The sequence below is a fragment of the Rhinolophus ferrumequinum genome, chromosome 12 (assembly GCF_004115265.2).
Source record: "Rhinolophus ferrumequinum isolate MPI-CBG mRhiFer1 chromosome 12, mRhiFer1_v1.p, whole genome shotgun sequence".
NCBI lineage: Eukaryota > Metazoa > Chordata > Mammalia > Chiroptera > Rhinolophidae > Rhinolophus > Rhinolophus ferrumequinum.
The window spans coordinates 65,325,822-65,345,287 of record NC_046295.1 but is presented as its reverse complement, the minus strand read 5'-3'; the positions used below and the strand labels follow the sequence as shown (position 1 = coordinate 65,345,287).

General features: G+C 52.2%; 1 protein-coding gene across 5 annotated transcripts in view; it reads right to left on the bottom strand.

Annotated features, from left to right (window-relative positions):
- The window catches only part of RGS3 (regulator of G protein signaling 3), a 110,827-nt gene that overhangs the window by 74,441 nt on the left and 16,920 nt on the right, over nucleotides 1-19,466 (bottom strand). For 2 of the 5 annotated variants that reach the window (XM_033124072.1, XM_033124068.1), the window contains exons 6-12: nucleotides 14,457-14,517; nucleotides 13,263-13,353; nucleotides 12,596-12,651; nucleotides 6,111-6,192; nucleotides 5,212-5,317; nucleotides 4,082-4,433; nucleotides 3,167-3,206 (exon numbers count right to left, since the gene is read on the bottom strand). In XM_033124072.1, the coding sequence (XP_032979963.1) occupies nucleotides 3,167-3,206; nucleotides 4,082-4,433; nucleotides 5,212-5,317; nucleotides 6,111-6,192; nucleotides 12,596-12,651; nucleotides 13,263-13,353; nucleotides 14,457-14,517 (788 nt within the window). Of the gene's footprint in view, nucleotides 1-3,166; nucleotides 3,207-4,081; nucleotides 4,434-5,211; nucleotides 5,318-6,110; nucleotides 6,193-10,170; nucleotides 10,378-12,595; nucleotides 12,652-13,262; nucleotides 13,354-14,456; nucleotides 14,518-19,466 lie in introns of those variants that run through there. The other 3 variants (XM_033124071.1, XM_033124079.1, XM_033124070.1) reach the window with 2 other exon arrangements.

Here is a 19,466-nt window from a genome sequence, read left to right as displayed (position 1 = left end):
CATTTAAACCACTTCCTGCCTCTTCAGGAAGGTGCATCGAGAAGAGTAGAAAGAGCCTGAGACCAGAACGGGGGTAGGGCTGGGGGAAGGTGGAGAGATGCATGGATGTAATTACACAGCTCCTCGTCTGATCTGGTCCTGAGGGAGTGGGGGGTGGTCTTTGCTGCCAGGCCCTGGCCCCTTTGCTGAAAGAACCCATCCCCATCCTCGGTCTCTCAGGATTTGAGCTGGGTAACACGCCTGAACTTGAGCAATAGCTTCCCCAGGGACTGGCTGTGCAACCCTGAACAGGCTCCTTCCCGCTCTGAGCCAGTGTTCTCCACTGCAGAGTGGAGAAGATAGAGATTGCTGCCTTGCCTGTCCCAGGGCTGCTGTGGGGGGCACGCACCAGAGACCTGAGTGACTTGGTAAATGGTACCAGAGTATGAGTCTTGAGGGATTATTGCAAACCCCAAGCTGACAAATGATCCAATCATCAGGGCTGGCCTTAGGACAGGGATGCTAGGCCCCAACCCATACGGTGACTGGGGTCACAGGGGTAGCCTGGAACTAGCGCCTCTAATTCCACATCGGCAAGCCCAGGCAACACCACAGGACTGCCCAGCGGGGACTGAGCCAAAACTAGAGAAAGTTACTGTTTGCTGATGCCAAACTCTGGGCCCTGTGCCCCCCAGGTTCAGACTTTAAAAAGAATCCATTTGTCCCCTTCCCTAGCCCAGCTGCACAGAGCTGTCACAGAATCTTCACCTTGGGCCTGGATAGTCACAAATAAACCACTTGAAACACACCTCTGCCTTCAGGTGGGAAAGGTCTACTCAGCCTCATTTGATAGACAAGACCACTGAGGTCTGGGGTAGTTGGGTGACTTGCCCAAGGTCATTTGGCCAGTAAATGGTGTGAGATGGGATCAGCCTAACCTATGTGGATGTCATGCCCTCGTGCCCCATCTCCACACACTCCTGGGTAATGCGTGCACGTGGCTCTCCAAAACTGATTTGTGTGAAGTATCTTTCTTTACAACAGTCGAGGTAGAACCCAGCTACTGAGCTCTGTAAAGGCAAATCCCTCGACTTCCCACCTGCTACCTCTTACCCCCTTTGCTTCAAACCCCCATATCACCCTTTTTGTTCTAACACCTGTTTCACTGACCAAACACAGTAATTACTCGGCTTTGCTCCAGCTTCCGAGGTGAGCCCTGGCAGCCATCCTGCCCCAGCAGTGGCGAATTTGAGGCCAGGCCGTCCTCACAGGGGACAAGACAATGCCGAGGATACCAGCAGCCTCAGGGAACATGCCAACCACAGGCAGGGAGGCGCCCCAGGCCCTGGAAGGGCACCAGACCCCCATTCAACTCAGGATAGCCCAACCCACCCTCCTGAAAGAAGGCCAGACAGCCCAGTCAGAGGAGGGGGCAGAAGCGGGCACCCTGGTGCCAGCCTCAGCCTCTGGAGAGCCCCAAGTGTTTTTCAGGGAAGCTTGTGCCCGGAACTCCACCCCTTCCTCTGAACCCCAGGACTGGGAGCTATGAAGCCTTGATCCCTGATAAAGAGCAACGACGTTCTTGGATACCAGCAGGATTACTGTTATGAAGGAAGGTCATGTGCTTCACACGATGCATTCAGAAAGTCACTGTCATTATTAACGTCGTCATCACTGCCGTCCTTGTCCCTGTCCCCTCGCTTAGATGACGGTGCACTTCTTAGGTCACTAAGTTCTGTATTCTCAGAAGGGAATCGCAATGCGGACACAGGTGGGGAGGACAGCAGGGAAACTCAGAGGCATCTCTCAGGCTGAGAGGGAACCAATTCCCGCCCCCTGGCCACCACAGGTGACACAGGTGACACACCGCTCCAGCTCCCTCACACCGTCACCAGTCTGCAAACCCGAGAGGCAACCGCAGTCGTTCTCGTTCAGTCATCTGAGGAACAGAGATTCTCCTGAGTACCTGCTGCCTGCCACACATCCAGCACTGGACACAGAAATGAGCCAGCCCAGGCCCTGCCTTTAATGAAGTCGCCATTTAGCAGAGGCCTTTCCACTCTACCCTAATGTGCCAACTAAAAGCTTTGTAAAAACTCAGGGTCAAATCACTATCAGACTCCTCTCCAACAGGGACACAGATTCGTTTTCAACAGAAGAGGCCCAAGCACCCAAACAACCCAGCCTGGAGAGAATGAAGGTGCTCGGTCAGCGGCACTGAGCCTGACGGGAGCCCTTTTCCCCCAAAAGGCACAGGCATTCTTCCAAGTACCCGCTCTAAGAAGCGTGATCTTCACAGGACTGATAGAGGGGACCAGCCTGGGAGAAGGCCTCTCCCAAGGAAGGAGGTCAAGGGCATTCTGCAGGCACTAGAGGAAGGGCTCAGGCATACCCACGTAGGCATTACAGACCACACGGCAAGACTGGTCTCAACTTTCCAGATACTCGGGTCAGAGGTCTCCAGTAGGCACATAGGGGTCCTAAAGGGATGCCCCGCCGGCTCCAGCATCAAGGCTGATATCTCAGGCTTCCTGAGAGAAGGAATTGGTTTTGAGCCCAGCCTCTTTCCCTGGCCCTTCAAAAATAGGGCCAGGATTTGAAGGCCAAAGGAGAAGAATCATTCAAACAGCAGAGACATCTGTGCACTTCAAAGACAACTACCCTCAGTATAGACTACTTCTCACAGCCACTATCTCCTTTCATCTTCCCACAACCCCCTGAGGTGAGAATTGTCAGTCCCATTTTATAGATGAAGAAACTGAGGTTCAGTGAGGGGCCATGAGCTGATCAAAGTCACACAGCTAGAACTCCAACTTGAGACTTCCCAGCTTCAAATTCCATGCCTCCCTTCTGTGCAGGCCCAATCACGTTGCCTACAGCACCTAACACATATTGGTTGTTTGGTAAAATTGGATAAATGTTAGTTGAATGCCTGAGTCTTGAACACCATCTCTTAGACTGCTCTGGTAAGATCCCCTCTCTTCCTCCTTAGGCAGGCTCCAAGGAGAAAAACACTGGTTTGGTGAGGGAGAAAATGGACCAAGAGGAAATGTCTGTGTCAACATGTGGGAGGACCTTGCCTCTGTAGAGAAGGCCACCAACCTTGGAGGAGGCAGGGCCTGGCCTCCCAGCTGACCTCACAGTCTCTCTGGGACGTGGAGGGCACAGCAGCAGAGGACAGACTCACCTTCAGGGATGGGATCCTCCTGGTACACGGGCCGCAGCAGCTGCAAGGGAAACACAGGAGAACCACCTCAGCCCCAGGAACGGGTCAGGACAGCCAGGCAGGCTGCTCATCCCCAGTCTGGGGATGGGAGGGCAGCATCTCAGGGCACACGGGAAAAACAGCTGTCCTGCCACTAAGCGGAGAGGGGGCGTGGAGGGAACAGAACCCAGAATCCTCCAGAATGTTAGAGTTGAACAAGACGTTAGCTGTCATCAAGTCTAACCCCTTGGCCAAGTTCCCAACTTCCTTGACGGTAGTTTGTTCCAAAGTGCATTCCACGGAACACTGGCACTGTGAGACGCTAACAACGCTGCCACAAAGGGGACACCATCAGGGGAGTCTGGGAAATGCTGAGTAAAACAAGGTTAAACCACCCTCTGCACTGCAGGAGGCCCTCAGAGCTCATTTACATTGGGAATCTCCAGAAGAGGGAGAGGAGGGTTCTCAAACTTATTTGACCGCAGAACAGTTTTTTCGCGGAGTATCTCCTGGGACTAATGCTTTGGAGCGTGCACTCCATCACCCCACCGTGCCATCATGCAGCATCTGCTTTGCTTTCACACTTCTTATGATAGGGGGCTCACCACCTGCCACACACAGCAGCCCGTTCGACTGTGGGAAAGTGCAGACTGGCACAAAGCTTTCCCTTCTTTCAAGGTGCAATCTTCCACCCTGTGACACCCCCCGGGGCCTGGATCTGTGCCCTGAGGCCACAAAGACCGCCCTGCTCTCTCTACCCAGGAGCTAACACACACCCCGCCTCCTTGCCCAACACTCTTAGCCGCTTGCAGGGTCCTCCTGACACAATTTTGAGTCTTTTCCTGGCCTCACACAGGGACCCATGCCCTTCATCTTCCCCAAACCAGCTGTCCATACCTGGCTCCCCGGGTTCAGTGGGGCCAGAATGATGTAGTTGGGGTCGGTGGGGGCAGTGGCACGGGACAGTGCAGGCAGGGTGTGCTGGCCCCCGCGCTTGGCCACCTCGGTGTAGCGCTCCCAGCCGCCGAGCAGCAGTCCATCAGAGTTGTCACATACCAGGTGGCAGCTGTGGCGCTGCTCAGGACGTGCCTGGGCCCCATGGGTGCAGTTCTTCTCCCGCTTATTGGGGGGCGACTGGAGGTCATGGGTCGACTTGCAGGAGGCCCGCCGCAGGACCCCACCGTCTGGCCCGGGCTTGATCTGAGGGACCATGCGCCACACAAGCAAGATGATCTCACTGGGGCAGCTCCTGGAAGTTGGGGGTGGGGTGGGGGGGTCACATAGAGAAGTTGAGTCTGGGAGAGACCAATGTCAGCCAGGGTAGAGACCCGCAGGGGCAGGAGGAGGAGTGTGGGAGGGGGAGAAGCCCCTAATGTCAGGGCAGGAAGGGAGGTAAGAGGCCATGTAAAGCAGAGACAGCACAGGGGTCCCTTAGGTCAACTCTTAATTGAGTGGCAGAGGCTGAGAAGGATGCTGAGCCAAGCCCAGGTTCAACAAGAAAGAGTACCAAACTCAACTAGTCACACCTGTCACGGGCAAAGTGTAAGCAAGGAGGAGCAAGCAAACCTCTTACACGCAACTCCTCCTCCGGTCATTCTAGAAGCAAACCTACAATGGGCCATGAGGGTTCTACCCCAACAGGTCAAAACTGAGAGGATCCAAACATTTTAAAGAACACTTTTTGTAACTGCGCAATTGAAAGAATTTCAACATTGACACAGTCTTTAAAAACTATGGGCTTAGCTCCAGGTATCAGAAATAATTAGCTAAAGTAGAAAGCTACCCCCTGGAGCTGCATCGGAAACCACAAGGTCTGTTTGAGAGCTTCTTCCTACTATTTGCTGGGGATCCAAAATTGCTCTGAGCCTGAACCTTCCATTTTCAAGCCAAGAGACTGATTCCCTGAGGAGCAAAGTGAATTGCTGACAGCTGGGCAAAGAAGGGGCGGGTAAGGCCGCGTGCCCAGGGTTGGGGAGGGAAGATGTGCCATCAGTCTGAGGCCTCAGGCCACGCCCAGCCCCTCTCACCGGATCTCGTGGGCCAGCTCTACGCATTTCCAATGCTCCACAGGCCTCTCGTTCAGCTGTAGCACCGTGTCCAGCTGCTGCAGCCCTGCCCGCTCTGCCGGGCCCCCTGCGGGGCGGGGAGAGGAAAGAAAAGGCGCTCAAGGGCTCCTAAAGCCCAAGACCCCTTCAAACAGCCTGGGGTCCCCTGCTTCCCCAGTGACCTCAGACAACGACTGCCCCTGTTTCTTCATCTGGGAAGTGAGGGGCTGACCTTGTTGGCTTTCATGGGCCTTAAAGGAACCCCTTCACCCTCATCCCTTCCCCGCCTACTCACACCTCTCTGCTGTCCTGGCTCCCAGCCAGGCCCCCTCCCCCGCCAGGGCCTCTCACCCCACTCAGAACCCTTTCTTGTTGCCTTCAACACCATTCACTGAGTGCCAACCTCACGCTGGCACCGGGGGTCACCCAAATCACCGAGTCCTGGCTTCTCCTCTTACGATACTCTGTGACTAGAAGGAGTCTTTTCTTTGTGAAAAATAGGGGAGGAATGCCTATTTTTAAGTGTTAATCAAGCTTGGAATAGGACAAAATACCGATTCCAAACAGAGTTCAGAAATGGTTCATTTTCCCATGCAGTCATTATTGAAAATATAGGTTTAGTTCCTGTTTGAAATGCTTGGGAAACAAAATATAAAAATCTATTTTCATTTTGATAAAAACAAGCAAAAAAAGAGTGGGTATATTTTCATAAACCTCAGTTTTATCTGTGGTCGTTTAAAAATATTATTATTTTCATTTTGAAAAACGAGGAGACACTTTGCTCCAGTTCGAGGCTCCCCTTTTAGTCCCAAGGTCTTGTTCGCAAAGCCCAGGTACATGTTGGGTGAGCGGGGCGGGCCTCATCCAAGACACTCACTCACCAGAATCCACGGCCTGCACTCGGACTGGAGAGTCACAGCAGATGGTGAAGCCAAAGCCGTCCTTGCCCCTCGGGATGGTGATCTAGGACACAACCCCGCCCAGTTACTCCCAGAAGCCACTCCAAGGTCAGAAGCCCACAGGCCCCACCCCAGAGCCATTTTTAAGGGAACTAGAGCCAAAAAGGAGGCTTGTTAGCCCCGCACTGTCCCTACCTAAGCCCGGGCATCGTGAGCACTGGGTTGTGGGCCAAGCAGGAGGCAAACCCAGGCCGATGCGGGAAGCTGGGACAGACAGAGACTTGGAAGGATGACACTCGCCTTCCTCAGCCCTGCTACCATACAGTCCTTTACTGAAGGATCCACTGGACCTGCACATCTCCACTTTGCCTGTGATCCACTGCCTACTCTGCCCCTTCCTCCTTTACCCCAGGGGCTCCCAGAGCATCGGCCCAGGGCTGGTCCTGTGCTGAGGGCTCAGAGATGAAGCTGACCCCGTTGCTACCTTCCCAGAAAACAGGAGAGGGAAGACAGGGACACATACACTCACAACCTCAAGCCAAGCGTCAGGGGGCAAGTGCTGGGGTTCTCCGGGCAGCCCATCACCAGAACCTCAAGGCACCCAGTGAGGGCTCCCAAGTGAGAGGGCAGGTGAGGACACAGTCAGGCCTCCCTGCTGACCCTGAGCTCGCCACTGACCTCACTGTGCCTGAGGCCCATGTGTATGGCAGCTCCGCAACGCCTACTTTCAGAAGTCCTCTAAAAGGGCTCCACCATCTGGATGCTCTTTACAAAGCAGTGGGCAATTATCAAGCTCCTGTTGCATGCCAGGTTCTGCTGAGGTACCAAAGCAGGAGGCCTTGGTCTCTGGCTCTGGGTGTACAGATCTCTCCAAAGCAAAGCAGGACATGACAAGCGTTAGAGCAAAACATGAGGATAGTGTTGGAAACGGGCCCTTGTGCCTGGTTTCGTGCACAGCAGGAACTCAGCAAGTGCTAAGTTAATGAGGACAGCCTGCAGCATCCCACAGGCAGCAGGAAGCTGTGGGAGTGCAGTGCTATCTGCTGGCGCAGTTCAGTTCAGGCTTGCTACACTCCCCCTCTGTGCACCCCCGAATCAGGCTTTGGGTGGGGTGCAAAAGGCCCAGCCCTGCCCATCCCAAGAGCAATTCCAGGCTGCTGGGAGCAGGTATATGAGAGCAACAGACCTAACGGAGCAAAAGTGAGAAAAGGGGTTCAGTGAAGTCCCGAGAGACTCCCTGGAAGTGGATGTGAAGTGGGCCCTGGTGAGGCACAGGCAGGGAGTCTCAGGCAGGCTGAGAAAGAGGCCAGCTCAGCAAGCCTGGAAAAGGTCAAGAGCTGCTGGCCTGCTCAGGAGATTCTGTCCCCTTCCTGCAGGGGTTCTCTCTTTAAGGCTGGGTGCCTGGCATTCACCTGCCAGCTGTTCCAAAGGCCAGGCATAAGGATGGGGAAGGATGGGGGCGCAGGGTGACCAAGGTCCTTGGAAGCTGCCAGGAGGCCCCTGAGGCTCTGCTTCCCACCAGCCCTGGGCCTGGATTCAAAGCGAGTTTGTAAAACAGGAAATCTGACAGACAAGGGGAAGGGGGAGGGGGCAGGAAAATACCCGTTCCCATAAGAATTCTGGGAAAACACGCAGCTAAGACAGGAAGAGAAAAAAATGGAAAGAAAGAAAAACAAACTCTGGAGTGAGTGCAGAAAGTCCAGGCTGAGGCTGAGGGAAGCTGAGGACCAGTAGCCGCACCACTCCATGAGACTAGCAGGGATTTTAGGGGCCTGCCTAGCGACCCACCCTCCATCCAAACAGAGGCTGGAATTCCAGTCTTACTAGCACCTCCGCAGTCCTACCCCACAAGGGCCATAGCTCCTCTGGCTGGGGGCCGGCTCTGGAAACAGGTTCTAGCACCCGTGGACTCAGTGCTAACAGTTTTGGGGCTGGCCCCAGAGCTGACTCTAGAGAGAAGGCATGTGTTTCAGCAAAACCACCTCCCGCAGCCACTCCCTGGGCCCCTCATCCAGGGGGGACGATGGACTGTCGCTCCCTCCGACTTCCTGGGCACCAGCTAAGAAGAACTAGCCCAGCCAATCGTCCAGATCAGCTGAGAGAGGGGAAGGGCGGGAGGAGGAGAAGGGGTCAGGAAGCAAGGCCCTCTCCTGGCTCAGTGTGAGGGGGTGGGATCGCGTGAAGGAAGCAGAATTATGCTCCGGCCATTGTGAGCACTGGCCATGTTGAGAAGACAGTGTCCAAAGATCCTGGTCATTACTGCAGCCCTGAGCGGGTACTAGTTTAGTACACCCATTTTACAGAGAAAGAAGCTGAGGCTTAAAGTGAGTAAGTGGCAGCCTCCAGCTCTCTGACCTCGGGACTCAGCGTCAGGAGGTGAAGGGAGCGGCCCTGCCCTGACTCTGGGACGTTGGTGGCTCCGGGCAGAGGCTATCCTTCCCAGGGGTGGTTCTTGCTCTTTCCTGTCCGGGGAAGGAACTGCCACTGCTCCCGGCTCTCACCCATGTCAGCACCTCACTTCTGCCCTCCTACCTGGTTTCTGGTTCTCTGTCATGCCTAGACTTCCACCTGCAACTGCCACCATTTATTGAACACCTCCTATAGGTATGTCCCAGGTGCTGCACCAGGCACTGTGCACACAACATTCCATTTACTCTCCCAGCATTGTCACTGGACATTGTCAGCCCCATTCCACTGACAAGGAGACTGAGTCTCAGGGAGGTAAAGCGACACTCTCAGGAGCCACAGCTGAAGGACAGAGCTGGATGTGAGCCCGGGTCTGACAAAAAGCTAGTGCTCTCAACCCTGCACTGTTACTAGCGTAGGACCTGTTTTGAACTTGAGTCCCAGAGCCCCAGGCCTGGTCCCTCTCTGACTGCGGCGAGCCCCCGTCTTCTGGCCTGTAGACCCAAGTGACCAAGGACACATCCACCTCCCACTCAGCGCCATCTCTGCCTCGCAACTCTACCACCTGGATGCTGGTGTGGCAGGGACGGCTCTGCCCTGCTCAAGGAGGGCAGGAGGCAGGGTGGGGCCATCCAGGGCAGGGGCTGAAAGCTGCACAGGACGAAAGGGAGAACATGTGGGTCCCATGGCTGTGGGTCACAGTACAGGAGGCCCCTCTGGGCATCTCCGTGGGATCGAACGCCGCCCGTCTGAAGGAGGCAGGACCCAGATTGCAGTCCGGTCATTAAAACACACAGGTCCTTTTCTATATGTATAAAGCAGAACTATTCCTTCCAGCTGGGACATTCCCCAAATCTGGACATCCCTTGCCTTCATCCTCCCTGATTCTCTGCCTTTTTGATGAGAAGAAAATGTCTATCACAGTTCCAGAAGAGGCTCAGAGGCTAACAGATCAGCACTCCCACTCTGCTCCACATCCTAAGACGAGAAGCTGAAAGGCCAGACTTTCTCAGTGAAGTTGAGCTCCAGAGCCGGAGGACTCTGGATCTGCAGCGAGGTATCACTAGGGAGAATGTGTGCATATTCATGTGTAATCATGCACCCAGAAAGTTCCATGTGCGTACATACACACACAGACATCCTATCTCACATACAAGCACACACCAACACAGGCAGAAACACTCACACACACACACACACACACACACACACACACAATGCAGAACAGGCACTGTTGTCCCATCGGAAGTAGGGAAAGTGAGCAAAAATACAAAGTTAGCAAAAAAAACAAAACCCAGCTGCTTAGCAACCTAGTCATTTCCATTCACAGCCTTGGGATGCTTTTTTCACATGCATTCCCCAAAAATAAAAATAACAGAAAAATCAATAATCACACCAGGGACACCACCCAGCCAGAGGTTAGGATAACGCAAAGCCGGACCTCGTCTGCCCCTGGAGAGGGGTGGCGGGTAAAGGCTGGACCTCTGGTCTAGCTCCTGCCTCTATCCTCCCCCTGGATCAAAATGAACCTGCAAGGAGCAGGAGAGGGAAAGGAAGGCCTGTGGGGAGAGAAGTCCGCTAGGGTGAGCCCCTAACCCAGACCCCCAACGACACCCCATGGGGGCCAAGCACCCACCTGGCGATAGCGGCGCTCCGAGCACACCTTGCAGAGTCCATGGAAGCGATTCATGGCTGCAGGTCCTGCCTCATCTGCCGCCCCATGAAAACCCAGCTCTCCCCCCCAGCAGTGGGAGCCCGCACTGCGCCCCGTCAGCCTGGCATGACCGCCCTGGGAAGCCCGCCCCGCAGAAGAATGGCAGGAAATCACCTCTCACCTCCCCAAGCCCTGTCTGTGCCGTGTGCCTCTGCACGATAAGCCCGAAGGCTTCCTGAAACCTCAGAATGACAAGGAAGAGGGAGAGTTTTATATTAAAATTCCTGTCAACTAGTTAGTATTCCCCGGGCCTGGCGGGGAGAGGACGCCTTTGTTCTGGCTGCATTCTCCGCCATGGGCCACTTTGTCATTCCAATGTTCTCACAAACACCCCTGGCCAGAAGAGAACCCAGGCAGAAAACACGGCCACTCTATAACAATGCCGCCTCCCCCTGCAAATCCCAGGGTCCCCACAGCAAACCCAGGGGCCCAACCCAGACTGAAGAAACCAAGGATGCCTTAAGGGGTTGCACGGAGACATCCCACATCAGGGCAAGGAACATGAAACATTGGGATTCTGAGGCCCAGCCGGCTGCTCAGCCGCCACTTAAATCAGGTTCCTCACTCCTGTCCGTCAGTGGGCTGCTTTAGGCTCTGATGATACCTGGCCCACAAAGGCACATCAGGAAGGGATGATCCAGACCCCGCACTGTACCCAAGAAGAAGCGGGCGCCACGACCTGTTGCAGTCACAGAGCAGGGTAGGGTGGAGCTGAGACCGGACCCCATTCTTGTCCCTTGCTTTGGAGACCAGTACCTGGTGAGCCTGGACCCCCTTTCACCCACCTCAGAGTCCCTGGGGTAACCCCCCACCCACATTCTTGATACCAGAGAGTGTCCCTTGGTCCAGCCCAGCTTTGGCTCTGGGCCTCTATCTCCCCGTCCACAGTACGGGGGAGTTGAACAGGTGACCTCTGGGGGCTCTCCTCTTACCCCAACCAAGCCTCTGACAATCACCCCACTTGGCTGAGTGCTCCAGAAAACCCCGGAAAATCAAATGCGCCTCACAACAGTGTCCCTGGGCTGAGGGCCTGTGTGCAGAGGCAGGACTTCCCAGGCCACCTAGAAACCTGTGGTGCTGCCGTCCCTGTAATTTCCGCCAATCACCAGCTAGGCTCCCTGCTCACCACCCTCTAGAAGACAGTTTTAAACTCCTAATGAAGCCACAGAAAACAGCAACTGGCAAGTTACTCGAATACTGTGTGCTATGCAATTCAGTAACAACTAGGCACACATACAAGATAAATTTAAATGAATTAAAATTAAGTAAATGGTAGGTCATACTTGCCACATTTCAAGTGCTCAATAGCCACAGGTGGCCAGTAGCTAGCATATTGGACAGCACGGCTCTAGATTGCACCCTCCTTGAGGGCAGGGCCTTTGACTTGTTTATGGCTATATCCCAGCACCCAGCACAGGACCTGGCCTGTGTAGACAGTCAATAAATACCAAATTAATGAGTGAATGAGTGAATGAATGGAGTAAATGAACGTTGTAGATTATAATACAGATAAAAAATTAAATAAAATATCGTCATAGCCTCCCAACTAGGCCACACGTAGGAAGCAGTGTGACACTATACCCTTAGCAGCCAACCAGACCTTGCTTCACATCCTGCCTCCACAACTTGCGGGCTGTGTGACCACAAAAAGTGACCTAAAGCCTCTGAACCTTACGTGGGATGGGAAAGTAACAACTACCTCAGAGGTGACAGTGAGGATTAAATTCAATAACCACAGCACCCGGCACAGAGGGGCTACTCAGTCTCTGGGAGTTTGTTTCTGCCTGCCTTAGCTGCTGGAGAAAATCATGAATCACCTCCCATGTCCTACAAAGAGTCGGAATGAATTTTGGGAAATTCTCCAATCTCTATGTGAAGGTTCCTCGCTAGATTCAAAGCCCTAATGCAGTTAGAACCTTCATTCTCAGGTTCAGACTCACATCTGCTCCCTGACATGAAGCGGGCTTAACTTGGGAGGGTAATTTGGCCCCAGTGCCAGGGGAAGCAAGGAGTCTGAGAGAGCCTGTGGGAAAAGGAGGACTTGGCTTCAAGAGACTGAAAGACAGGAAGATCCAGAATCCTCCATTTCCAGGGCCAGGGCCTGGCTTTCCCTACCCCTGGCTTTTTCTAGCCCTGCCCCAAGCATGAGTAACCCGAGTAAAGCACAAGAAATAATCCCTTAAAACTACACAGCTTGCTAAGTTTCTAAGCACCAAGTGAACCTGAGTCTCGGGCACCAAACGCTACCCTGTTATGGGTCTGCTGGGCCAGGGGACTAACCGAAGCAGGTTAGAGCCGGGAGCAGTGCTCAGTCCCATGAGTCCCGTCCGGGCTTGTCCCCACCTACCTTGAGTTTCTCCCCGTTCTCAGTGTCCTCACCTCCTGGAATTCTCAGCAGTGGGTCTGGAAGGTGACAGAGCAGCATCAGAAACTGTCTGCTAGCATGTAAGGGTCCTTTCCACAGACCACCCAGAGGATGAGACCAGGGTGCCAGGCCCATTATGGCTGCCCGGGTCACTCCTGGCCTCCAGCATGTGGGATGGGACTGTATGTGGGAAGGACAGAACAGAGGGATACAAAATCCAAGTTCTGAGCCTCAGGACTCATAGCAGGGCCCACATGACCTGCCCTTGAGGTAGGCGCCCCAAGGTCAGCAAGGAGGCAGGAAGGGATCCTGAGACCACTGACCCTGGGAAGGGGTCATGCAGGAAGCTCCTGAAGCCCAGCCCTCCATGAGCTAGGGGTGGGGGAAGCTGAACCACATGGGGTCAGGCCCATAACCCTCTTCAAGGAAAGTCCAACCAGATAAATACAGGTGTGTTGGTCAAGAGGCCGCCTGCAGGCTGCATTCTAGCAGGTCTCGTGAGAAGTCCCTGCACCCATGGTCTGATCGCAGCCCGGGGTGACGGGTGCTATAAAACACAGGGGTTGATGCTACTACACAGGAAGGGGCGGGGGCGGAAGCCATAGGGGACAGTGTGTCTGGGCAGAGGCTGAAGGCGGTATGCACGCACCTCTCAGGGGCCGCAGTCGCCGCCTGGCCACCTTCAGGTGCTTGGTCCGACCCAGGTCCTGCCCCAGAAGATAGTACCAGCCGCTGATCTCCTGTCACAAGAGAAGACATGACATGCTCAGAGGAGGCAGAGGGCACAGGTCAGGCAGCCATCAATGCCCCTCAAAAAGCAGCAACTGGAGAGCCTCCCTCAGAAGCAGTATCTCTGCGAGACAGACATTCCAACCTCCCTACCCCAAAGGGAGCTGCTGTGCCTGCACCTCCAGGAAGCCTTCCCTGATATGCCAGGCAGAACTGATCTCTTCTGCCAAATTCCCACAGTTTCTTGTCCCTGGAGAATACTTATACGTGCATGCCTGCCTCCCACTAGGCTGTATACAGCCTAGCATTGTGCCTGGGCCTAGCATTTATGGGCCTAGCATTGTGCCTGGTATACAGAAGGAACCCAATACGTGTTGATAGAAGGGAGTGAGGGGAGATGGAGAGGCCGGGGGTGTGGGGGGAGCACGGGCATCTTCTCCCAGGAAGGAATACAGCAGAGGCTGCAGTCAAGACACTTGGGACCCACATGCAGGATATAAGGTCCTCAGCCACCTACCCCAGACTTCACTTCCAGGGGGCACCTGGCAACTCCACGAAGCAGGCACCAGGACATCTCCAGGGATATGCAAAAGGAACACATCCCTTCCCTGCTCAAAAGCCTTCAGTCTGGGGGTGCAGTGAATAGAAAGGGAGGGGTCTCTCGACCCCAAAGAGTCCTCAACCAGCCCGAAGGAAAGCTCCATAGAGGATGCTCACTCCACTGCTGGGCGTCTGCTAAGCCCAGGAACATGAGACCTGGAACGATGTGAAGATGACCCCTGGAGCAGACCACAAGGAGCACCTGGCCCTCCTCCTCCAGAGCAGGCCCAGCAGTGCTCTGAGCTCCAAGGTGTCTGTAACAGCACGGTCCAGACCCAGAGCTTCCTGGGAGGACTCAGGGCCACCTTACAACTGCTCTCTGCCATCAAACCAAGAAGGGGACCCAACCCCTTGGTCACATAGGTGACAAATACAGTACTGTTATTCAGGCCACAGAGCACCTGTCTCAGTGGGGCACCATCTCACAGACAGAAGTCCCACCCAGGACTTCCTCTGCCTGTAGCAGCCCTGGCTGAGGCGGGAGGACCTTGCCAGAAGCTTCCTTAGGACCCACCTTGTCCGGAGTCAGGAGGGACTTCACCCCGAAGCTCATGCAGCCGATGAGTCCAGTCTGTCTGGGAGAACAACAGAGGCTTGAGTCAGCACCTTTCCACGGGGCTATATTGGGAGGCCAATCACGAAGTGTAATATGGGTTTGCCCGATGCACTGCGGCTTACAGTGTTTTTACCTGCCTCGTCTCATGTGACTTTTCCAACTTTGTCAGTTAGGCCGGAGAGGAGCTATTTCTCCATTTCACATAGGAAAACACTGGGGTTCAGAGTTGGTCCCCCTTCCCAGGTCACCAGACTAGTTAGTAGCAGAGTCCCGTGGGAAACCCAGGTGTCCTAGGTCACGGGGCAGCACTCCCTCCAACAACCACAGAAGCTCAGAGCTACCCCGCAGGTTTCAATTGTTCTGGTGCCAGGTAGATCCGAAGAGCTGGTCCCCACAGGGAATTTCTGCTCCCACATTAGTTGGTGATGCTGAGTTGGGGAGAAAAGCTATGGGACCTGAAGCTCAAGAAGCTTTGTCTCGGGTCCACGTAGAACCTGGGCAGTCCTTGCACAGTTTCAGGTCAAGGTCCAAACCAACACAAAAGTCTCCAAGACCAACCTGACCTGGGGGCCAGCTGGACAAGGAGACATGTACCAGGGTCAGGCCTTGTCAGGATGTCCCACTAGGGCGACAGGCTGAGTCCAGTCGGGTCCTTCTTGGCTAAGAATAATTCAAAGTTCCTGAAGACTGTCCTCCATTGAGTCCCACCCTCCCATAGGCAGGGACGGATTGACACCTGGCAGCTTTCAATAATGATGGCAGAGATGAGTATTAATGAAACGCAAAAAATAATCTCGCTACTGTGAGAGAAAAGGAAATTTACAAATCTGTAGTTTAATGAGAAAGATGCCCACAAAAATATTCACAATGGTTGTTAATGAGAAAGACAGACACAAAAATATTAACAATAGTTGTATCTGGGAGGGGGGATTAGAGGGGGTTTTGTTTTCTTCTTTGGGTTTTTCAGTGCTTTCAAATTTTCACAGGGAACAAGCAGTACTTTTGTAACCAGAAAAAAAACAAAAAACAGTATAAATGTATCTGAAAGTACTTCTACCACATTTTTCTCTATCCTAACATTAGATTCAGCTTTTTTTTTTTTTTTAATTTTCTGTTCTCTCTCCTAGCACATCCCCAACTCAGAGACAGGTTTACTATTAATCAAAAAACAACAAGGTATTTAGACTGGGCCATAACCCTGATGTTTGTTGACTTCAACATCTGAGGGACCCACCTAGTTCTGGCACGTTCTGTGGAAGGCACGACAGCAGAGCCAAAGATGCAGTGAGCTCCTGGATGGGTAGTGAACTCCCCGGAGATGTGCCTCCCCAGAACCTGGTCTACGGGGGTCTGAGCGAAGCCAGCAGCTCTAGCCAGGGGTACACCACAGAACCCCCTGAAGAGCCTGTCCAACTCCTGTGCCCCAGACCCAGCAGGCCCAGAGCGGGGTCCAGGCAAGTCTAGAGAAAGCACGTGCCTGCTCCAGTCAGAGACCAGTTGCCTAGAAGGTCTCTATAAATACATATTGTTTGGATTCTCCAGGAAGGGTGGCAGCTCACCACCTGGCAGTACTCAGCAAAACAAAAGTGGCTTTTCATGGGCAGCCAAGCCAACCTAGTGAGGGGTGGGGGTGCAGAATACTGGGGCCTGATCCTCAGAACGGGTGCCCCTGCCCTGCAGATGCACACTCTGTACCTGGCCGGGTCCCACCAGCTATTCTCACTCCACTACTCCCCCTGCTCCCTCTCCAGGCCCCGTCTCCTGCAGCCTGGGCTCCACCTGCTCCCCGTTCCCTTCCCCCTCCCATCATACAAGGCCATATTAATAATCTACCCAAAGAGGACAGTGATGTCACCCCAGCAAAGCCATCCTTCCACATCCACCTCCCCAGCCCACCACCAAAAACAGATACTCCTCCTGGCAAGCGGCCAGGTCAGCACTAACGGGAGGGGCAGCTGCAGGGACCGTTAGGAGTGCAGACACTGACTTGAGCTGCCATTCCAGAAAAGCCTCCTCAAGACTTTGCCAAAGTCGTCATCGCCGATTTAACTGTGTTTGCCAACACATTCGAGAGCAAGCGGCTGGTATCTAGGTGCCCACACTGCCTTGCTATACCCTTTTCTTCCACACGGGTTATGGCTGCAACTTTCTAGATCTCCAGGCATAATGCTTTAGCTGTAATAAAGGCGGCCTCTCCCAGCTCCTCAGTACGTAGAATTTCCATTCCTCAGTACTTAAAGAATGCTCAATGGTTAACACCTCTCATGAGCTTTACTTCCTGCTAAGGAGCCTCCAATGATTTTAGGATAATTCAGGCCAAGTAAATTGTCACAATTGATGTCCAGAAGCGGGACCCTCTCTCTGTTTCTTCAATTAGCTACTTCCTAAGCCTGCCTTTGAAAAATCTTTGGAGGAAGAAAGACTTCTTTTACATGCAAACCTGAGTACACACAATATACAGGCCAGCTTATAACCTTGGGAACTAGCCCTCCCCTGGGGAAGGCCTGATATTTCCCTAGGCACCAAGTCTCAGGGGCCAGGCCTTGGTTACTTCTGAATGCCAAACCCTGAGCTCCATGCTTGGTGCACTCAGTGAAGGCTTGACAAATGGATGAATCCATCACGCCCACAGTTGGCAGGCCCTGGGCAAGGAGCCCCAGCATTAAGGAAACAAGACAAACATGCAGGGATTTCAATAGCAGTTCAAGACAGCAATACAAGGGATGTCACTAGACAAGGCGAGATTGACAGATGAACAGGACAGGCAACAAATGCTGAAAGCTGGGAGAAGCAAGAGGCACGTTAGGGCCAAGACGTTTGGAGAAGGCCCAAAAAGTTAAGCTAGAGAGAACGCGAGGAAGAGCATTTCAGGCAGAGGGAACAGCAAGTACAAAGGCTCCGAGGTAAGACTTCATGGGGAAACGTACTTGGCTCAGTTTACTTTTGAGCATAAGGTAGGAGACCCACTGCAAAATGAAAAGGTATTATTTTGAGGGAATGCACTTTAATTCTTTCTGTCAGGGGCCTTAAACTCCTCTTACAGGGTTACTCCATTTCGTCTCAATTTATTTTTAATTTGATGGCTTAAATTGAACATATTTTTCCATTCATTTTTTTTCTTTCCTTAGGTTCAGTTGCCATCTCTGGTCACAAACTTTCTAACATCACGGCACTGTACTTGGCCCTGAAGTCCTAGTTATAAAATAGATTATAAGAGACAGTACACTGAGAGCACCCAAGATAGTGCATGACACACAGCAAGCAGAATCTCCATAAACGTAGGTGTTGGTAGTATAAAATAATTATGTTCTTCCAACACATGTGTGTGTTATTATTCTTTAACTTGGTACATAACACTACACTCCTAAGATTGTTCACTGGCCACAAGTTCTGAAAATGCTGTGACTGATACTAAAAGCTTCAGTTTAGCTTTCACTAGATCATCAAACAAAACTTTAAAATAGCTCAGTTCCATAGTCAATATTAAGAAATTACTGTTAATTTTTAAACATGATAATGGCATTGTGGGTTTTTTTAAAGCTATATATAGAGATGTTATCTGGGATTTGCTTTAAAATAATCCACTGAAGGAGGGGAAAGTGGTTGGGGGCAAAGATGAAATAAGATTAGCCATATATCGATAATTGATGAAGCTGGGCTATGAGTACATGAGGATTTATTATACACCAGGGGAGCCAAAAAAATGTCTACAAGTGGACACTTTGGTCAACGTGGCTCAAGCAGTAGTTCACCGCAATCAGAAGTGTCTGGACGCTGATGGTAACCACTTTGACCACCTCTTGTAATTGCAGAAGTCAAACGTGACTTGTATTCATCTTTTGTTATCGGCATATATTGAGTATTACAATTTTAATACAGTTTTTTCCTTCCTTAAAATGTGTATACATTTTTTGACACCCTCTATATTTGCTCCCTTTCTATATATTTGAAAATGTCTATAATTTCTTAGAAACTCATAAAACCTGAAAGCTGAAGGTAACCTTAGAGATCAGTACATTTTACAGATGGGGAAACTGAGGCCCAGAGCAGGGAAGGGACTTACCCATGGTCTGTCAGAGAGTTACAGCTAAGCCAAAACCTACTGCTTGGAGCCCTGTTCTCCTCAGCTCCCACTGGGATCACCAGGATGAGTTGAAATCATCCAGCCCTTCCCCAGAACTTCTTCGCAATCATCTTGTTTTCCTAATACAAGTTTATAGCCATCACTGGAAGGATCATGAGAATTCAAGAAACAGGGGCTTCCTTTTTATCTCCTACCAGTTTCAAAATGTAACTGCCACATATTCAGCTGGATGACTTATATAAAACTACAATTATAAATGCTATGGGAAGTAGTCCGAGGCCTGAGGAACACGTGTACTGACACAGAAAGAATATGGCTTTGGAGTCATTTATCACCTGTGTGAGACGGTCAAGTGTACTATGATGTGATTACGAGTACACAAGTTTGGTGCCAGACTGCCTGGATTTGCACATTGTTTTCACTGCATACTGCTGTGTCACCTTGGGCAAGTTACTTAACCTCTCTGTGCCTGTTTCCTCACCTGTAAAAGAGCAACAATAGTAATACCAACCTTATATGGTGTTGTGAGGATTAAATTCGATAATGCATGGAATATGCTTAGATTAATGTCCATGCATAGTGGACATTAAGTGCTTAATAAATATGAGCTGTTATATGACCCCAGGCAAGTTCCTGAGCCTTCATAAAGCCTCTGTTCCCTCTTCTCTGAAGAGAGGGACAATAATAATTCCTACCTCTCAGGGTAGTTATGAGAATTAACTGAGATAATGTATGTAAAGTGCTTGGCACGGAGAATAGTTCAATAAATGTTTGTTTCCTTCCTTCCGTAATAGTCTTTCATGTTGATAAGTTGAATGTCCGTCCTTCAGAGAAGCACAATTTGATTTGAGAGCGTTGATCAGGGCAGAAGTTTCCTGCAATTG